Source organism: Balaenoptera ricei, chromosome 2 (assembly GCF_028023285.1).
Source record: "Balaenoptera ricei isolate mBalRic1 chromosome 2, mBalRic1.hap2, whole genome shotgun sequence".
In the NCBI taxonomy this organism is placed as follows: Eukaryota; Metazoa; Chordata; class Mammalia; order Artiodactyla; family Balaenopteridae; genus Balaenoptera; species Balaenoptera ricei.
In genome coordinates, this window is record NC_082640.1 from 26,358,004 (window position 1) to 26,377,279 (window position 19,276).

The 19,276-nt window shown below is 39.9% G+C and overlaps 1 protein-coding gene across 3 annotated transcripts in view; it reads left to right on the forward strand.

The window, feature by feature from the left end:
• Positions 1-19,276, forward strand: part of LOC132359023 (dihydrodiol dehydrogenase 3) — a 37,572-nt gene that overhangs the window by 16,135 nt on the left and 2,161 nt on the right. Inside the window, exons 1-9 of one of the 3 annotated variants that reach the window (XM_059912225.1) lie at positions 3,643-3,726; positions 6,044-6,211; positions 7,063-7,179; positions 8,339-8,416; positions 9,146-9,268; positions 11,844-11,953; positions 12,886-13,051; positions 15,427-15,509; positions 17,714-17,756. In XM_059912225.1, coding sequence (XP_059768208.1) covers positions 3,643-3,726; positions 6,044-6,211; positions 7,063-7,179; positions 8,339-8,416; positions 9,146-9,268; positions 11,844-11,953; positions 12,886-13,051; positions 15,427-15,509; positions 17,714-17,756 — 972 coding nt within the window. Of the gene's footprint in view, positions 1-2,491; positions 2,530-3,642; positions 3,727-6,043; positions 6,212-7,062; positions 7,180-7,269; positions 7,273-8,338; positions 8,417-9,145; positions 9,269-11,843; positions 11,954-12,885; positions 13,052-15,426; positions 15,510-17,713; positions 17,757-19,276 lie in introns of those variants that run through there. The other 2 variants (XM_059912224.1, XM_059912226.1) reach the window with 2 other exon arrangements.

The window sequence follows — 19,276 nt, forward strand, 5'->3', positions numbered from 1 at the left end:
AAAGTAAAGACACAGATATTGGAAAGACAACCATGTTCGTGAATGAAAGACTTAATATTAGGATGACAATATGAACCAAAGTGATCTACACATTCCATTGAACTTTATATATAGCCTAACATCATTGTTTTGCAGAAGTAGAAAATCTCACCCTAAAATTCATACGGAATCTCGAGGGACCCTGAATAGACAAAGCAATCTTGAAAAGAAAGAAACAAGTCTTGGAAAAGAAAAAGTAAAGTAAAAAGAGAGAACAGATTTGGGTTTCTCACAATTCCAGATTTCATAACTTACTACAAAGCTACTATCATCAAAATAGTGTGGGTAATGGCATAAAGACAGATATAAAGACCAGTGAAATAGAACAGAATACAAAAATAAACTCAAATATAGTTAATGTTGTTTGACAAGGTTGCCAAGATCATTTATGGGAAAAGTGCAGTCCTTTCAACAAACAATGCTGAGGAAACTACATATCAACGTGCAAAAGAAGGAAGTTAGACCTCTACCTTACACACACACATGTACATGCACACACGTACATGCACACGCACACACACAGGCACGTACTGTATTTTAGATACAGAACCAAGTCTTGGCGGTCCCCCTGATCATCAGGGACTGGATCCACAAAGACACTCATTGTCCCAGGTCCTTTGGTCTATTTAGGTCTGGCTGCTCTGCATGATGGTCAATCCAGCTCCAGAGGGAAAAGAGATGGTTACTGTTTTGAGGTCTCAACATCTAAATGTTGATATAAAAGAGAAAGAAGGGGGGATTTCCCTGGTGGCACAGTGGTTAAGAATCTGCCTGCCAATGCAAGGGACACAGGTTTGAGCAGCAAGAGAAAAACGAGTCACATACAAGGAAAACCCTATCAGGCTATCAGCTGATTTTTCTGTAGAAACTATGTAGGCAGAAGGGTGTGGCATGATGTATTTAAAGTGCTGAAAGGGAAAACCCTACAACCTAGAATAATGGGGAATATACCCAATATTTTATAATAACTTTATATGGAGTATAATCTATAAAAATAACAAATCACTCTGTTGTACATCTGAAATAATATAATATTGTAAGTCAGCTATATTTCCATGAAAAAGATAAGGATGTTTGTTTTTCCTGATCATTAAAGTCATACATGCAAATTACAGAAATCTGGGGGAAAAAAGGAAAGGATAGAGAATAAAGATAACCTGTAACTAGCCCATTACATTGAACGTTTGGTACATTTTCCTTCATGATTTTCCTTTACAAATGTGTGAGTTTGTATTTTATTTACAAATCAATACCCAGGGCTGTGGTGCCCAGTATGTGGTTTGAACTGCTCACTCACTCTCCAGGGAGGATCTCCGAGACCAAATCCCTGTAATCCCCCTCCTCTTCTGTGTCCCTCCTTGGGGCACAAGTTCTGATCTGATTGCTTTTCTTCCCTTCACACCCAACTCTATGTGGATGTTTCTTTACAGCCTTGGCTGTGTAAGAACCTTCCTGCTGGTCCCCAGTGTGTTTTCAGTGATAATCGCTCCATATGTAGATGTAACCTTGATGTGCTCATGGGGGAGGTGAGTTCAGCATCCTCTTGCTCTGCCACCTGGATCTCCTCTTCAAGACAGTGGTTTTAAAACTCATTGTGTACTAAGTTTAATACCTGTGATTGTTCAGGAACAGTTTCTGCCAATTTAATTTCTTCCTTTCATGGACCATGTTTTCCTCTTTCTTTCCTTTCTTTCTTTCTTTCTTTCTTTCTTTCTTTCTTTCTTTCTTTCTTTCCTTCCTTCCTTCCTTCCTTCCTTCCTTCTTTCCTTCCTTCCCTCCTTCCTTCCCTTCCTTCCTTCCATCTTTTTCTCTCTCTCTCCCTCCCTCCCTTCTTCTTCCTTCCTTCCCCTTTCTTTCTCCCTCCCTCCTTTCCTTCCTTCCTTCCTTTCTGTCTCGTATGCCGTGTGTGTGTGTGTGTGTGTGTGTGTGTGTGTGTGTGTGTATGTGTCTCTGTTTGTGTGTTTACAATTGGGCACCTGAAACAACAAGAAAATACCCACTCATTGAAGATTTGTTCCATGCCATGACTGTCCTTCCTAATTAGCTTGGTATGCTCCTAGTCTTGGGATCAGCCCAGCAGGAAAGCTAAAGGGCTACTCAGTTCTTTTCTGACTCTGCATTTTGCCTGGTATCTGTGTAGCTTTTTGATTCTCCTGAATACATGAATGCCTTACTATCCCCCAAATCCACACCCCAGTTCTACTCAGGGTTTTATGTGGTCTATGCTATGTCTCCTCCCTTAATCCCTTTTCCCTGGCATCTGTGCATATATAATCCCCCTGCAGTTGTAATGAACCATTCCAGCTGCCCTTCAGTCTAAGCTTAGGGTTAGGTGAAGCAGACACCAGTCTTTAGACAGCCCCCAAATAGGTTGTGACATTGCAAATAAGGTTTTCTGTGATCATTCTGGTCTAAGGGATGTGACTGGGAGCTGAGCTGCTGTTCTTTACAGATCAAGACTGCAATGCACCAGGCAGGAGGAGGGTACAGGTGAGTAAAAGCACCATGAAATGTCCTACCACTCTGTTCTGGATTTTTCCTAATTGGGTGTTCACTTTGTTGCTCTAGGTTTTTGTTTGACTGTTTTCCAGAACACCTATGAGGTTTTATGGCAAGTTTCTGTTTTTTTCCTTATGTTTCCATGGGAGAATTCAGCACTTCCTACCTCACAATTTAGCTGACATTAATCTACATGTTAAATTTTAATTGGCTTCACAACATTCCCTTGTATCAATGTTTCACGATTTCCCTAATTCCTCCCAATTTTATTATAATTTAACTTGTTTACAGGTTGTTCTTTTATGAATAATGTTGAGCAAGATAATAAATTATATAAAGTATCATTTACATCATGACAATTTTCAGAAGTTCTCTAACTAGGTAAAAGGTATGAACAAAGATTCTGCTTGCATACAGCACACAGTAAAAACTATTAATAATTAACCTCCCGTAAGCACTTTGCTAGAATGTCTGATTTTGGTATCATTTTCAGGATTTCATCCCCATCTGTAAGCAAAATAATTTTGCTGGTGGGAAATGTCAAAAGGCAAATTTATTTTCATTTGAAGTCTTCATTCTTTATTAAGTGCTAACATTTTGAAAAATGCTTATTAGTCACTCCTTTAAGTTGTGTGATTGTGTGTGTTTGTGTGTGTGTGCTGTAATATAGTTAATTGTTTCAATTGATGTTTGGTCAAGATTGGGCTTCATAATTAGAAAAACAAAAAAGATTGGTATGTGGAGGTTTCTAGTCTTAACATATGGTCAATAATTGTTCAGCAAATCCCATGCAATAATTTACAGTAATGTAAGTGGATCCAGAATTGTAAATTTACTTATTAAAAATATGAGGTAAAATATTTCCAAGCAATTAGTGATTTATTTATCATTATACGATACTTAATATTATTCTGAAAAAAACCCCAAACAAGTTAATTACCTTCAAATATTCCTTACTCCATGGCTACTGATTTAATCATGCTCCTCCTGCAATATTTCTGCTAACATTGGACAGTACAGTTGGGGTGTTACCTTCCTGTTATTCATAGCCTGTGAGGGCAGAAGAAAAAATCAGAGTCTGCTTAGTCAGAGGAGCAACAGGCAATGGACCCCAAATGCCAGTGTCTGGAACTTAATGATGGCCACTTCGTTCCCGTTCTGGGATTTGGAACCTATGCCCCTGAGGAGGTAACAGTTGTGGGTTGGGGTTAGGGTTAGAAAAGAAAATGGATGTAACGTGAGTGGAAGCGGACTTAGGTTGTCAAGTCATTGAGTTCTTGTGCGACTCTGGGAGGGTCACTTGGTTCTACTAACCAGGCTACAACCATCCCCTATGAAAGGAGAGAAAGCATTCAGTATTCCCTCGGCATCAGGGTCTGAAGCTGTGGTCACCTACCGATTTTTCTGGGTTTCCCTCCAGTTTCCGTCTCTTTCCCAGCTTGGCAGAAGAGGTGAAACTCAGCCATCAAGAACACTGTCAGCTGTTTTGCTCTGAGGGTGATTGCAATGGTGTGGTTTCTCTGTATGCTTCATTCATTCAAGAACTCTTTCCTCTTTCCGAAAAGAAGTATTTGAGGTAAAAGGTCCTGAGATGAGGTGAATGAAAAATAATGGGAGAGAATTGCTCTTCTGCTGTGTTGTGCCTGCTAGGTGCCAGGCGAGAAATGCTCCGCCTGTGTTTTGCCTTGTTTTTCTGTTTCTGCTTGGAAACTTATTCTAATGGAATATATAATATCACTTGAGGGGATAAGCTACAGTCTTATAGGGCAAGGTTTCAATTCTTGTTTTTTTGTAATATATTTTTTTATTAAACTATAATCTTCAGTGCTTGGGTGTAAGAGGGGCAAAAGGGACAATTTGCTAGACTGGAAGCCAGAAAGTTTGCTGTCCATCTTGTCTTTGGAGTATATAGTTGTATGACAAAGAACTGGTCCTTAAACTTTGAGTCTCACCTTTCTCATCTATAAAACAGAAGGAAATATTCAGAGACACTTTGGAGATTGAAGACAGGACATGTTTATTTATTTATTTATTTTAAATTAATTAATTAATTAATTTTTGGCTGCGTTGGGTCTTCTTTGCTTCGCGTGGGCTTTCTCTAGTCGTGGCGAGTGGTGGCTTCTCTTGTTGCAGAGCACGGGGTCTAGGCACACTGGCTGCAGTAGTTGTGGCACGCAGGCTTCAGTAGTTGTGGCACGTGGGCTTCAGTAGTTGTGGCCCACGGGCTCTAGAGCGCAGGTTCAGTAGTTGTGGTACACAGGCTTAGTTGCTCCACGGCATGTGGGAACTTCCCGGATCAGGGCTCCAACCCGTGTCCCCTGCATTGGCAGGCGGATTCTTAACCACTGCTCCATGAGGGAAGCCCCACGGCATGTTTAATTTGCAGCGTAAAGTGGGATGAGGGGAGGGAAGGGTCCAGGCTATTCCTGAAGCTTACTGGTTAATTCCTGGGTACATTTCCGAATGCCCGTGCATTTAAGGAAAACCAGGACTAGACCCAACAAAGGGCAGTTAGACCAAGTATCTACCTCCTTGAAAAAGAAAAGATTCTGAATCACAGAAACGGAATATTATTCCGCCTTATAAAAGAAGTTATCCTGCCATTTGCAACAACATGGATGAACCCAGAGAACATTAAGCTAAGTGAGATAAGCCAGACATAGAAAGACAAATACTGCATGATCTCTTTATGGGTAGAATCTTAAAAAATCAAACTCATAGAAGCAGAAAAATCAAACTCATAGAAGCATAGAGGCATGGTGACCAGAAGCTGGGGACATGGCTGGGAAAAATGTAAAGATGTTGGTCAAAGGATACAAACCTTCAGTTATAAGATGAATAAGTTCTTGAGACCTAATGTACAACATGGTGACTATAGTTAATAATAATGGGTTATATTTTTGAGATTTGCTAAGAGAGTAGATCTTAAGTGTTCTCACCACACCCAAAAGTTAGCTATGTGAGGAGATGGATCTGTTAACTAGCTTGATTGTGGTAAATCATTTCACAATAGATACTTATATGAAAACATCACTTTGCACACCTTGAATAGATACAGTTTTTATTTGGTGTATTCTGTGTGGCTACACTGGTAGACAGAGGACTCTTAGAAGTGTTCACCTGGTTTCTTGATGCTTTGTACCATGAACCTTATACCTTTGTTGACTTTGCTTAAAATATCTCACTGTATAAATCATATCCATGACTACAACTTTATGCTCAGTCTTATGAGTTCCTCCAGCAAATCACTGAAACTGGAGGTGGTCTTGGGGACCTCTGATGCCAGTGATGAACCAGTGATTGCCTGGGACTGAAGGACTTCCTGGATGTCCAACTTTAATTACTTACCAGGAACATTCAGGGAAACTGTTATGGGTTCATCACCACACATGCAGAACTAACCAAGGGCATGAAGAAAAGTTGATTCTTGGGAAGATCAAAGCTTGCGTCTTAGCAATCTCTTAATCCTGTGGGTATCCAACTACTACCTTTGTTGCTTATGTAGGTTCCTAAGAGTGAAGCTCTGGAGGTCACCAAATTTGCTATTGATGTTGGGTTCCGCCATATTGACTGTGCTCATTTGTACCAAAATGAAGAGCAGGTTGGACAGGCCATTCGCAGCAAGATTGCAGATGGCACTGTGAAGAGAGAAGACATATTCTACACTTCAAAGGTGCTGTGTGTGTTGTGTGAGTGTGCACATGTGTGCAACATGATTGTGCACAGGTGACAATTATATAATAGGACCAGTAGTTGTTTGGTGAACTGTGCTTATTGGTACAACTTTTTTCACACATATTTGTACATTAAATCTGGTATCCAGAAAGAAAATGAGAGTGATGATGGCTTTCTCATCATTGCTGTGTTCAAATTTTAATTTTAAGGTAAAGTCACTTTACTTCTCTGAGCCTAGACCAGAGCTGTGTGATTTCATATGGGCTAATGAATCAGACAGAACTGTGATCAGATTATAGCTTTCCTTATCATCTAGGGGACTTTCTAAAATTTCTTCAAATTCTAAATCTCAGTTCTTACGTCCATCAGTGAGAGAGAGCAATAGGAGAGGCAGTTTGTATATTACACAAGATCTAGCAAAAGTGTCTTGAATTATGTTCTGCTCATATTAATATGTTCAAAGCACTTTCCCTACAGTTATGTAAACAAACAGATACTAATTCCTGAGAGGACTGATTCTTTGATAGAATTAGATTAAGTTGTGAACTGCTTTTAAACTCTATCAAACATAATTCGGATGATGAGTATGGTAATTATTTGATAATACTCTTTATTTCTTGGATCATTTCTTTTTATTGTGAATGATGTACTGATGATAAAATCAATCAAATAATAAAGTTTACTTCAGTTGGTTAGATCAAAAATGGAACTGAAAAAGAAACAGAGTGGTTTTCCTCTGTGGTCATCTGTTTCTAATCAGGAAAAATGTCTAATTTTTAGGTGAAAGAAGAAAAACAAAATTACCTAAGGCATTAATTTAACATAGCTCCCATTCTTTAACCTCTGCAGCTTTGGTCCACTTTCCTTCGACCAGAGTTGGTTCAACCAGCCTTGGATAAGTCACTGAAAAATCTTCAACTGGATTATGTTGATCTCTATATTATTCATTTGCCAACGGCTTTGAAGGTTTGCGATTTGTGTGATCACATCTATTTTATTTCTTGTGTGAGAATATCTATCAACTTGCATGGATGGTTGAATTCAGATTTTTCTTAGTAAGATGTAGGGATGATTACACTAGAGTAGAAGTCCCAAAATCATACTTTCTGATTATCTTTTTACTGGGTTTCTTTGAATCCTTAATTTCCTTTCCATGCCTCCAAGAGAAAAGAGTTCAACAATCTCACATCCTCTGCCTCAAAAACTTGAGGAAATAAAAATAGAGGCGTTCAACACAGGGTCCCGAGCCTCTTGGGGATTTCATGAACACACCGTTTGGTGCAGCAGTGGTGAGCAATGAAGCTGCCTTACACTTGAACATGATAAGTTTATCTCTTCTTTCACCCTTTCAAATTGACCGGAGTTGGTGGTGCTCTCTCTGGGTGGGTCTAAACCTAGCAGCCTTTATAGGGACTTGGGAGACCTTGCCTACACCATTGGCTTTCTTCACAATGAGTTTTGTAGACTGCACTTAGCCATTAAGAACTGCATTATATAGAACTCTTGATTTGAAGTTACAGAAATCTACTCAAGCTACCCTATGCAAAAGAGTTTATTGGACTATGTAGACGGGAAGTCCCAGCCATGGATAGATTTAAGGATTTGCAGTACTCTTCAGAAATGTCTCCTTCTTTTTCTGTCCCTTTACTTTGTAGTACTCTTGGTTTGCTTTATTTTTACCTCAACATTTTCCTTCAGTGGCAAATTAACCTTGATCAGTTCAAGGCTCATGGTCATTAACATTTGAGAGCATGTCTGGATCTTCCACATTCCATATTAACCTAAAAAGAGCCTTGCTGATTCATGTGACTGCCCTAGGGCTATCAGATGTTCAGAGGGAAAAGGAAATCTGATTGTCAGGCTTAAGTCAAGATTGCACTTTTTTTCTGGAAATAAAGCCATGTAACTTATTGCCATTCTTTGCATAAGTCACTCTGAGTCCCCTTTGGGACCTAGGAAAATTCTATTTATTAAAACATATAGTAAGTGTAAGAGATCTAGAATGTTGCTACACCTACCTCATGGATGTTTAGTGTCCTGGTCCTAGATGTGCCTGGCAGCCTGGTTAAGTGTGGGGAAATTATTTAGTGACATCTTTAAAATGACTGCTTCTATCCTATTCCAGCCAGGGGAGGCACTTTTTCCCAAAGATGAAAATGGAAAAATGATATTTGACACAGTGGATCTCTGTCGCACGTGGGAGGTGAGTCTGTGGAGGAGAGAGCCCAGGAGAGGAAGCCAGGAGAGGGGGAACCCCCTTCATTTCTTCCACCTGTGAGAATGGGCTGTGGACCATCAGATTCAGCAGTTCATGAACTTTAAAGGGCTGTTATGCTGGGGTGGTGTGGACGAAATCATTGCTGAAATGTTCACAGAGAGGAATGGAGAAGAATTTGGGACAATGAAGATAGCATCTCTTTCCTTCAGTGTGATATATCTTCTTCTGGGTTTTTCTAAGGAGGAGACAGTAATTCTTCTTCTTCTTATTTTTTAATAAATTTATTTATTTATTTATGGCTGCGTTTGGTCTTCACTGCGGTGTGCAGGCTTCTCATTGTGGTGGCTTCTCTTGTTGCAGAGCATGGGCTCTAGGCACGTGGGCTTCAGTAGTTGTGGCTCGCAGGCTCTGTGCCTCTCGCAGTAGAGCACAGGCTCAGTAGTTGTGGCACACGGGCTTAGTTGCTCCGTGGCATGTGGGATCTTCCCGGACCAGGGCTTAAACCCATGTCCCCTGCATTGGCAGGAGGATTCTTAACCACTGCGCCACCAGGGAAGTCCCGTAATTCTTATTCTTGTGTCACAACCTTCTTCCCCTTTTTTCTTCTTGATAATCCATGCTAATTCTTGACAGGTGACCGTGTTAGCATTTTTCAGCATTTATTCTTGCTCTATAGCCCATTGCAAATCATGTTCACCACCCCTTCCTCCCCAGGCCCTGGAGAAGTGTAAGGATGCAGGATTGGCCAAGTCCATCGGGGTGTCCAACTTTAACCGCAAACAGCTGGAGAAGATCCTGAACAAGCCGGGGCTCAAGTACAAGCCCGTCTGCAACCAGGTGAGCAGCCTCCATTTCCTCTCCTTTCTGCTCTTCATAACCTCCTTCCTGCAGTAGAGCCAGATGTCTATTTGTCTTCCCCTCATATTCATCCTACCTTTGTGGGACAGAAGATTCTAGAGAGCAGAGCCTCTGCCTGGAAGGGTGTGAATAGAACCCAGAATGTTTTCTCTGTGTGATAAAGTCTTGGTGGAAAAGATGGGGAGGGCTTCCTGCTAAATTGTGGGTAGGAATTTAGGGAAGGTAAAGGAGATAAAGGAGGGTTAGAATAGTTACCCAGAACTTAGAGGAAAGTGGCATTTCCCTGAGCTGTAAAGGATGACCAGAAATCGGATGGTCAAAGTGCCTTGGAGGGAACTGTGTACAGGTAGGAAGGCCATGAAAACACGGAATGAGAAGCAAATAAAGAGTGAAAATGAGATCTCATTGAGGTTTTAAGAGTTTGTGTGGGGTTCAGATGCCTGAGTCCTTAGTCTTAGCGTCTCTGCTTTTAGAGATCTTCAACAGGAAGCATAGTACAGAAAAATTTGCTGGAGACTATGAAAGTCATCCAGGTTAGAGGGTGAAGTTAACGTCTTATGGTGATACTAACAGTAGGTGAAATAGTCACTCAGGAATTAGAGCAGACCTTGTGATTTACTCGGTCTTGGTATGGTTCTCCCATTGATTTCTACCTTAAAATTAAATGTTTAAACACATTTTTTCTCTGTTTGATCCTGTGCTCATATATTTTTTGTTGTATTTTTACTTTTTTGTGGTGAGAAAACTTAATAAGAGATTCATCTTCTTAAATTTTAAGTATACAATACTATACAATACAATGCAATACAATATTGTTAACTGCAGGGACAACGCCGTACAGCAGATCTCTAGAATTTATTCATCTTGAGTACTAGACTTCACACCCATGTTTAGAAACTTCCGATTTCTCCTTGCTCCCAGACCCTGACAACCATCACTCTACTCTTTAATTCTATGAGTTTGACCAGTTTAGATATTAATATTTGTTTTTCTGTGACTGTTGTATTTCATATAATGTAATGTTCACAAGTACAACCTAAGTCAAGGAGTAAGAGTCTTCTACAGAAAAAGTAGCTTGTAAAATTCAAGATTTATATATATCTATATACAGCATCAGCATTTTCAATTATAAAAGTTTAAAAATTAATGTGATTTTAGCATTAATTTTGCCTCCAAGTTTTCATTGTGAAAATTTTCAGATATTAGCAAAGTTAAGGGTATGATAGAGAACATCCATTTTCCCTCTTGTATGCAAAATTCTTCACGTTTTGCCACATTGCCAGATGTATATATATATATATATATATGTATATATATTTATGTATGTAATATTTTGTTGACTTGAATCTCATTGTAATTCACATGTCACTTTGAGACATGTTTCTCAAGCTCTTTTAACCTAGCATGGTGGTCACTCAATCATTTTTTTTAACCATGATATCCAGACATGTTTTTGACAAATATAATAGATTTATCAGACTATCATCTTGTGATGTTAGTTAATTTGTTTCTCTATTCTCAATTCCTGTAAATGAGTAGATAGATCTGAACTCCTTACTACCTTAAGGTTAAACATTTTGACAAGAACACATCCTTTGCATGCTGTGCCCTTCAAATGCACTCCAGCAGGAAGCACATGATGACAGGTTGTCCCACTGTGAATGATGGTACTTTTGTTCTCCTGGTAAAGCTAGTGGTAGCTAGATTTTTTGTTTGGAAATGTGTATTTTCCCTGTTGAAATTACCTAGTCATCTGGGGAAGTTAGATTCTCCCCAAATTTTCACATAATGGTTGAGAATCCATCAACGACTTTCACCTGAATTAGTTATTTCATTGGGATGTTTTTCAATATTTTCAACTTAAATACTCGTTTTGATCTTCTTACCTGACATTTTATTGCAAAAATAAAATTCTGTTATTAAGTCAGCATAAAATACCTTATTCCTATAAGACAGGGTAAAAACTTAACTCCTTCCTCTTAATTCTCAGTTTCTGAGAAAGGATTTATTGTAATAATCACCATCAGTGGAGGCAAATATTTTTGTTCTTTCTCTCTCTCTCATCACTTGGGACTCAGGGATTTTTATTTACCCTCAGTGTTACATTTGCTTTTATTCATTATTCCTTTTGATGCTCAAATCTACCCAAATGTCACCAGTGGGATCCCCATCAAACTGGTTCTTTTAGTGCTTCAGACATTTCTTCATGAGTCTTGGAGCAAATTCTTTGCAAAATTTGATGTCCAAGACTCAAACAGTTGTTTTCCTGTCTCAGATCTGGAATTAGGCGTGTCTCCTGGTAGTGTATTTAGTAATTGAGATCTGGTCCCTAGAGTTGCTTGTTCTCAGGAATGTCATTATTTTTTACCTTTTCAGGGACAGAGATATAAAATGTATTTTAAAAAAAAATCATTACTTGACGTTGATAATTCCAGTTTAAATTTAATGTTACACAGTTTTTTTCTTTAGATTTTTTTAACTTCTAACATTTCTCTGTCATATTTACATTACCATTTCATATAATCTGAAACTCTTCTATGTTGGCCTTCTACAGGTGGAATGTCATCCTTATCTCAATCAGAGCAAACTGTTGGACTTCTGCAAGTCAAACGATATTGTTCTTGTTGCCTATGGTGCTCTGGGATCCCAACGATTAAAAGATTGGTAATGAACCCTAATGAAGACAATGGAAAGTTTACCTAAAATTCAGTTTTTGATGAAATATTTTTAGTCATACCGTACTCAGTGCTCTGGAGATAACTCTCAACTTGCTTGGGGCAGAGAGGGGAGGGATGGAAGGAATCCTTCTCTTTTGTATTCCCATCACCCAGCCAATTTTCTTATATTATATGTGTCCTGTTGTAGATTGATCAATAACATGTGTCTGTATTAAAATCTATATATAATCCCCAGGTTGAGACCTAAGACATAAGCTTAAATCATGATTTACTTATTTATTACCTAAGGAACACATTACTAGTAATAGACTCTCCAAGCTTCACTTACCTTATGTATAAAATCAGGATAATAACATATAACTCCCAGGTCTATCATGATCCAAAAAATTACAATTTGAACCATTCTTGTAAACATCTGTAGAAGTATTGCACACTGTAAGTAATGATGAAATGAATAGTTCTCATTTTGAGACTACTCAATTTTTATCAATACCCGAGAAAATTAAACTAAAAAGTATCCCAGTCTTTTCCTTCTCTTGCTCCTTTCATGCTCTTGTACTTACTTTGGGGCTGTGATTGGAGAATTAAAAACAGCCACTGAGATGTAAAACAGAAAAAAACCATGATTGTGGAGGCATTGATCTCAACTCAGTCATGCATCCAAATGACCTGGAGAGCTTTGTAAACACAGATTGCCAGGTGCCACAATTGAGTTTCTGATTCAGTTTGTCTGCAGTTAAGCCATGGAATTTGCATTTCTAACAAGGTCCCAGGTGATACTGATGCTGTTGGTCCATGGACCACATTTTGAGAAGCAGTGGTCTAGAGTGGACCTACTTTACTTGGTCTGTTTGGGAAGCCTCCTAACAAACTGAATACTCAGTCTCAGATAGTCAGCATTTCTGAATTTCCTTCCAGGGTGAACCCGAGCTACCCAGTTCTCTTGGAGGACCCAGTTCTTTGTGCCATTGCAAAAAAGCACAAGCAAACCGCAGCGCTGATAGCCCTTCGCTACCAGATGCAACGTGGGGTTGTGGTCCTGGCCAAGAGTTACAATAAGAAGCGGATCAAAGAGAACATGCAGGTGATGAGTGGGGCTGTGGGCATAGGGGGTCTAAATAATATCCTTCACGAGGGTCATTCTTTGTCCAGCTCTCAGGACTATCTTTGGGCCAAGATGAGTTACCTGTTATTTGTTGTGCATGTATGCCTTATGTATATTCCTAATGGTTTTCTCCTCCTACTGTGGCGACAGGAGAGGTGGCATGGCTGGATAGGATTAAGATTGGACAGAAAATGGAGATTTTAGTTCCAGCATTACATCTGCAATTTATTCTGTCACCCTGCAAGTGATATCTTATTTTCTTTATTCTCAGTTGACGAAATTGAATTGTGATTTTCCTAGACAGTTGGGCTGCTATAACAAAATACCACAGATTGGGTGGCTTAGAAACAACTGAAATTTGTTTCTCACTGTTCTGAAAGCTGGAGGTCTGAGATCAGGGTGCCCGTGTGGTGGCGTGAGGGCCCTCTTCCAGGTCACAGGCTTCTCCTTGTATCTTAATGTAGTGGGGGGCAACGGAGCTCTCAGAGTCTCTTATATGATATATGATATTATTTAAATCTCATTCATGAAGCCTTCACCATCATGACCTAATCACCACTCCAAGGTCCCACTTTCTAATATCATTACAGTAGGAGTGAGTTTTCCAGCATACGAACTTGGGGAGCACACAGATTACAGCAGTGATCTTCAACCTCCATGTCATCATGGTTTTATTTTGCATTCCTCTGAATAGTAACGTTGTTTCATTTTCATACTTCTAATCTCCCTGAGTTTCTGCCTTTGTGAAGTTCCTGTTCAAGACTTTGTCCATTTTTATTAGGTTGTCTGTCTTTTGATTTATATGTATGAGACGATTATTATACTGTTAGCCATAGCTGTACAGCAAACTCCCCCCCATTAAGGGGTTTAATGCAGAAATCATTTATGCATCTCATGATTCTGTGGTATGACAATTAGCCTGCACTCATATAGGCTGTTCTCTTCTTGGCTGGGCCGTCTCATGTATTTGCAGTCAAATGCAGAGCAGCTAGGCAGTGCTGCTTTAGCAGGTGGATTTGGCTGTTGTCAGAGGAGCCAGCCCTCTTCTCCATATGGTTTTTCATGTATAGTCGGCTAGACTGTGGCCACTAACCTGGTCTTCATCTCAGCACAATGGTATGATACCAAGGCAATGAGTGGGAAAAAAAAATCCTTGTCATGTCTAGGCTCAGAACTGACTCGCCACTTTTTCTGGCAAATTTCATTGTCCAGTGTAAGTTACAGGTCAGGCCAATTCAAGGGGCAGGGAAATATTACCCTGAAAATTTGTTTTTGTCTTTCCATTCAAATTTAGCCCTGTAATACACCTGGAACTGATTTTCTAATATGACATGAAAATGGATATATATACATATACTTAAATAGAAACCTAAATGTCCATATTTTCCCACAGATTTTCATTGTCAACTCTGTCATGTATCAAGTGTCCATAAGTACATTTCTGGCCTCTTTCTTCTAGTTAGCTATTTACTTTGCTGCACTGTCTTATTGTGGTGGAAAATAAGTCTTGCTTTAAAGAACGGTACATTTTTCTTCTTTAAGGATGTCTTGGCTGCTCTTGACTAGCTGTTCTTTTATATAAAATTTAGTATCACTCTACCAACTTCTACAAAAGAAAAAATCTTTAAGTCTTTGGTTCATGTTGCATTGAAACACTAGATCACTTTAGAGAAAACTGATTTCTTTTCAAGATTGAGATTTCTATTCCATGACTATGATATGAATTTCTAATTATTTAGGTGTTCTTTAATATTTTAAATACATTTCATAACTTTCTTTACAAGGCATTTACATAATCTTTTTTGTTCAATTTATTCATAGAGAATGAGTAAGTTTGATATGGGCTTCTCGGATAGGTTTTCACGGAGGGGGGTGGGTTCCTCCTTCCAATACTTGCTTAAGCTCAAAGCTGTGTCATACTTAGGGGTGTTGGGAAGGAAAAATCAGTGTAATGTTTGGTCAAGTACGAGTATTTTGTCCAGGTTGTCCAACTGCCCCTTTGTTTGGAAAAAGAAGATTTTTGTTTGTTTGTTTTCTGTCACAAGTAATTCACTTAGAAAGATTTGGGATTGATGCCTTGCAAGCTGTGTGAGCGTGTGTGAGCGTGTGTGAGCGTGTGTGTGTGTGTGTGTGTGTGTGTGTGTGTGAAATGGAGCAGAAAAGGAGAGGGAGTGGGAAAGAGAGGTGGAGAACCCCACAGAAGGGTTCCCAGGCTGGTTCACTTGGAAGCTGAGGACAGGCAAGTCTTCCCTGCACTCTATTCTTGCGTCCATCCAGCTGGAAAGTCCTCCAGTTCCCAGGGGGAGGCCAACTCCTTGGGGGAGAGGTTAATGTGATTCTTCCCTTCCTTCCAGGTTCTCAATTTTGAATTGACTCCAGAAGACATGAAAGCAATTGATGGCCTCAACAGTAATGTACGATATTATGATTTACTCTTGTAAGTGACTTGTATATATTTCAGACACATTGTTTTCTTTCTTTTTTTTTATTGGAGTATAATTGCTTCACAACGTTGTGTTAGTTTCTGCTGTACAAAGAAGTGAATCTGCTATATGTATACATATATCCCCTTACAGATGAACCTATTTGCAGGGTAGGAATAGAGAGACAGACGTAGAGAACGGACTTGTGGACACGGGGGTTGGGGGTGGAGGGGTGGGGTGAATTGGGAGATTTCGATTGACATATATACACTACCATGTGTAAAATAGACAGCTAGTGGGAACCTGCTGTATAGCACAGGGAGCTCAGTTTGGTGCTCTGTGATGACCTAGATGGGTGGGATGGGGGTGGTGGGAGGGAGGTCCACACACATTGTTTTCTGTAGCATGCAGGTCAGCAGAGAAACTGAGCTTCCCTAACCAGGAAGGCAGGCCTGATTTCCAGTGTAGGAGTAAACCAGGGCTTCCTGTAGACCTCAGACCAGAGGTTTCTTCCAGGGCTCAGTCTCTGACCTAACAGAAATGTTAGCAGGGCCCAGGACAACTCATAAGTAAAATCACCAAAGTTCACATTGTGGTGAATTCACTACTTTATGCCCCTCATCTCTGTGCCTGGTGTACTTCCTCTCAGGGCTGACGTACCCATTAGATACAGAAGGCACAGTGCCTACAGCCCACTATTCTTTTAGGGACCTAGGAAAATGTTTCACCTTTATTTTTTTTAAATCAGGGGAAAATGATTTGTATTAGTAATGACTATGTAACAGTGAATCCAGCCTGGATACATTCATTTTTATCCTAACACAATTGTAAAATGTCATGTTAATATTTTTATGGAGGAGGAGCCCATAAAGGCCAATGTGCGTCGGTGCTGTGAAGGTACAGTGGGGCATGCTTCCACCCCCTCCCCTAAATGTCTGGTGGCTTTTCTCCCTAATGTGCATTTCTTTCCCAAGACATCATCCATTTCTTCCAAATTTATCTCTTCATTGGACCTTTTTCCCTATTACAACTCCATTTCCTCATCCTTGTAATCTCACCAAACTGAATTACAGTTAGGTCATGAACTTAACTGACCCTCCAGTGAGTGACTGCTGTGTCCTTAGCAGGATACATCCAGATAAGATCGTGTGGGTCTCTCTGGTTTCTTGATTTAAGACTTAGCTCAGTGTTGCCTTTGTCCATCAGGAGTCCACCCCCTGGGGAGCCCCTACCTCCTCGACTTTGACTTAATTCACAAACATAGAATTCCATGTTCAATTACAGCAGGAGGATATCAGGACTGAAGGGAAAGAAGACTAATCAAACAGAGAAATTTGGAAGGGAATTTAGAGAGAAGGGAATACAAATTATTGATAAAGATCTAGTTTCAAATGAAAGATGTCAAAACTCTTTCTCTTGTTTGTAAAGCTATATCATGATTCTGAGAAAGGATATTATAAATGAAAAAAAGGTGGAAAGTTACTTTTCTGTACTCAAATCTTTGAAGTATACTTCTGTGTTCTCCTTATTAGGCTGTGACTATCTAGACTTACTCATATTTGTGGACTTAGGTCAACAGCATGGCTCCTGGCACATGGAATTGCTCAGAATGCACTCTTTAATGAATTGAATTGAAAAAGACAAACTTAGAAAGAAAAGTAAAAACATGGAATAAAAGGAAAACAGCAGTAATACTAATTCCTTGATAACCAGTGTTTTAATACATTATAAATTAAGAAAATAGTAATCCCTTTTTATCAGTATAGTTACTTATGTGTACATGATATCTCAAGAGATTAGAAGTTTTTTAACAGAGTGGCCTTTATTTTGGGGGGTGCTCCCTGTTTATGTGTTGGATGGATGTGTGAAAAAGATCAACAAAATTCTTACTGTGATTACTGTCATCATCCAGGGCCAAATGTTCCACCTGGGGCTGAAGTGACCTTAGCATTTCATCTATAGTTCTTAGACCTTCTTAGAAATTGTAATTCCAACCAAGGTAGATATCACTGTGGCTTTTATGCTGCATGTGAATGTGGGAACTGGATATGAAGATGCAGTTGACATATGGACCGAGAGCCTGCATATATGTATGTTGTAAATGAGTTGGTTGTAAATTTAGAGTTTTAGAGCATCCTAACTGCATCCACAGAGGAACACTCTCCTTGACAAGTGTGAGACAGAGTTAATAAAATTAATATCCCTCCTTCTCTTTCAGCATTGCTGATCACCCTGACTATCCATTTTCTGAAGAATATTGATTATGAGTGATCCGCCATGGTTGTATCAGAATTTATTGATTCTAGGGGTGTGGTGAGAATTGCTATAATCACTGGAGCTAATTAAAATCTGTGTCTGTAGTTTAAGGCTTCTTGCATGTTTTGGTGTATGTGAAATAATAAAGATTTCAAAGTAAGGATACTCGGGAGGGGGATCAAAAGGCAGAGTCGGGGGACCTTGAACTCACCTTCCTCCATGAAGACATCAAAACTACCACTACATATAGAGTAACTCTCACTGCAAACAACTTGAAGAGTAGCAGAATGGCTCTCTACAACCCAAGCTATCAAGAAAGAACCTCACAGAGCCTAGTAGGTGGGCAGGAGAAGCAATCCATTCAGGACCCACACCCCGAGCAGGTGACCCAGAGGAGTATAAACAGGCTCAGGGATCCTCCTAAAGAACGAGGGGTACAAGACCCATGTTAGGCACCCCAGGTCTGAGGACTGGCACTGGGAAGACGAGCCCCCTTGGCTGGTTTGAAAACCAGTGGGGCTTACCAGAGAGTTGTAAGAAACCAAGACTCCATTCTTCAAGAGCGTGTGCATACACTTGATTGCTTTCAGTCCCAACACAGAGACAGCAGATTGGATTCTGCTTGATGCTCTGGCCAGTCTGCCAGGACTACCTCAGTGCATGCCAAAAGCCTCCTGCTCCATCCCCTCCTGCTCTGGCACTGGTCCCTGCTAAGGCAGAGACAGCCATCACATGCACAGGGAGAAAGTGGTGGCAACTCAGAAGTGTGTCTCCAGCCCCTTGGGCCCTAGCCCTACCCCCAATAGGTCACCAATTGCCATTGAGCCTAGAAGAAGCCTCAGCTCACACCTAACTCTGGCTCTAGTCCCTCTGACTCCAGCTCTATCTCCCACCAAAACAGCAGCTGCCAGCTCACCTAGGGAGAAGACATGGCCTGTGCCCACTTTAGATCCAGCTCTCCCACCAATGCCATTGGTCACAGGCAGACCACATAGAGATGCTCCCACACAAGGACACACCTTTAGACTCTGGAATAGGTAACTGTTTGCCTAATCTCATAGAGACAAACAGAAAAGACCAAACAAATTAGAAGAAAAACACACATGTTCCAAATGAAATAACAAGATAAAACCTCAGGGGAAAAAACCCTATCAAAAGAGAGATAAATAATTTACCTGATTAAAAACTCAAAGCAATAGTAATAAAAATGCTCACTGAATGTGGTAAGATAGTAGAGGAACACAGCGAGAACCTCAAAGAACTAGAAAATATGAAACAGATCCAATCAGAGCTGAAGGATACAGTAACTGAAATACAAAATACACCAGAAGGAATTAACAACAGGCTAGGTGATACAGAAGAATGCTTTCACAACCTGGAAGACAGAATAGTGGAAATCACTCAATCAGAACAGCAATAAAGAATAAATTATTTTTCATAAGAACAGTTTAAGGGACCTCTAGGATAACATCAAGTGCACTAACACTTGCATTATAGGGGTCCTAGAAAGAGAAGAAAAGAGAGA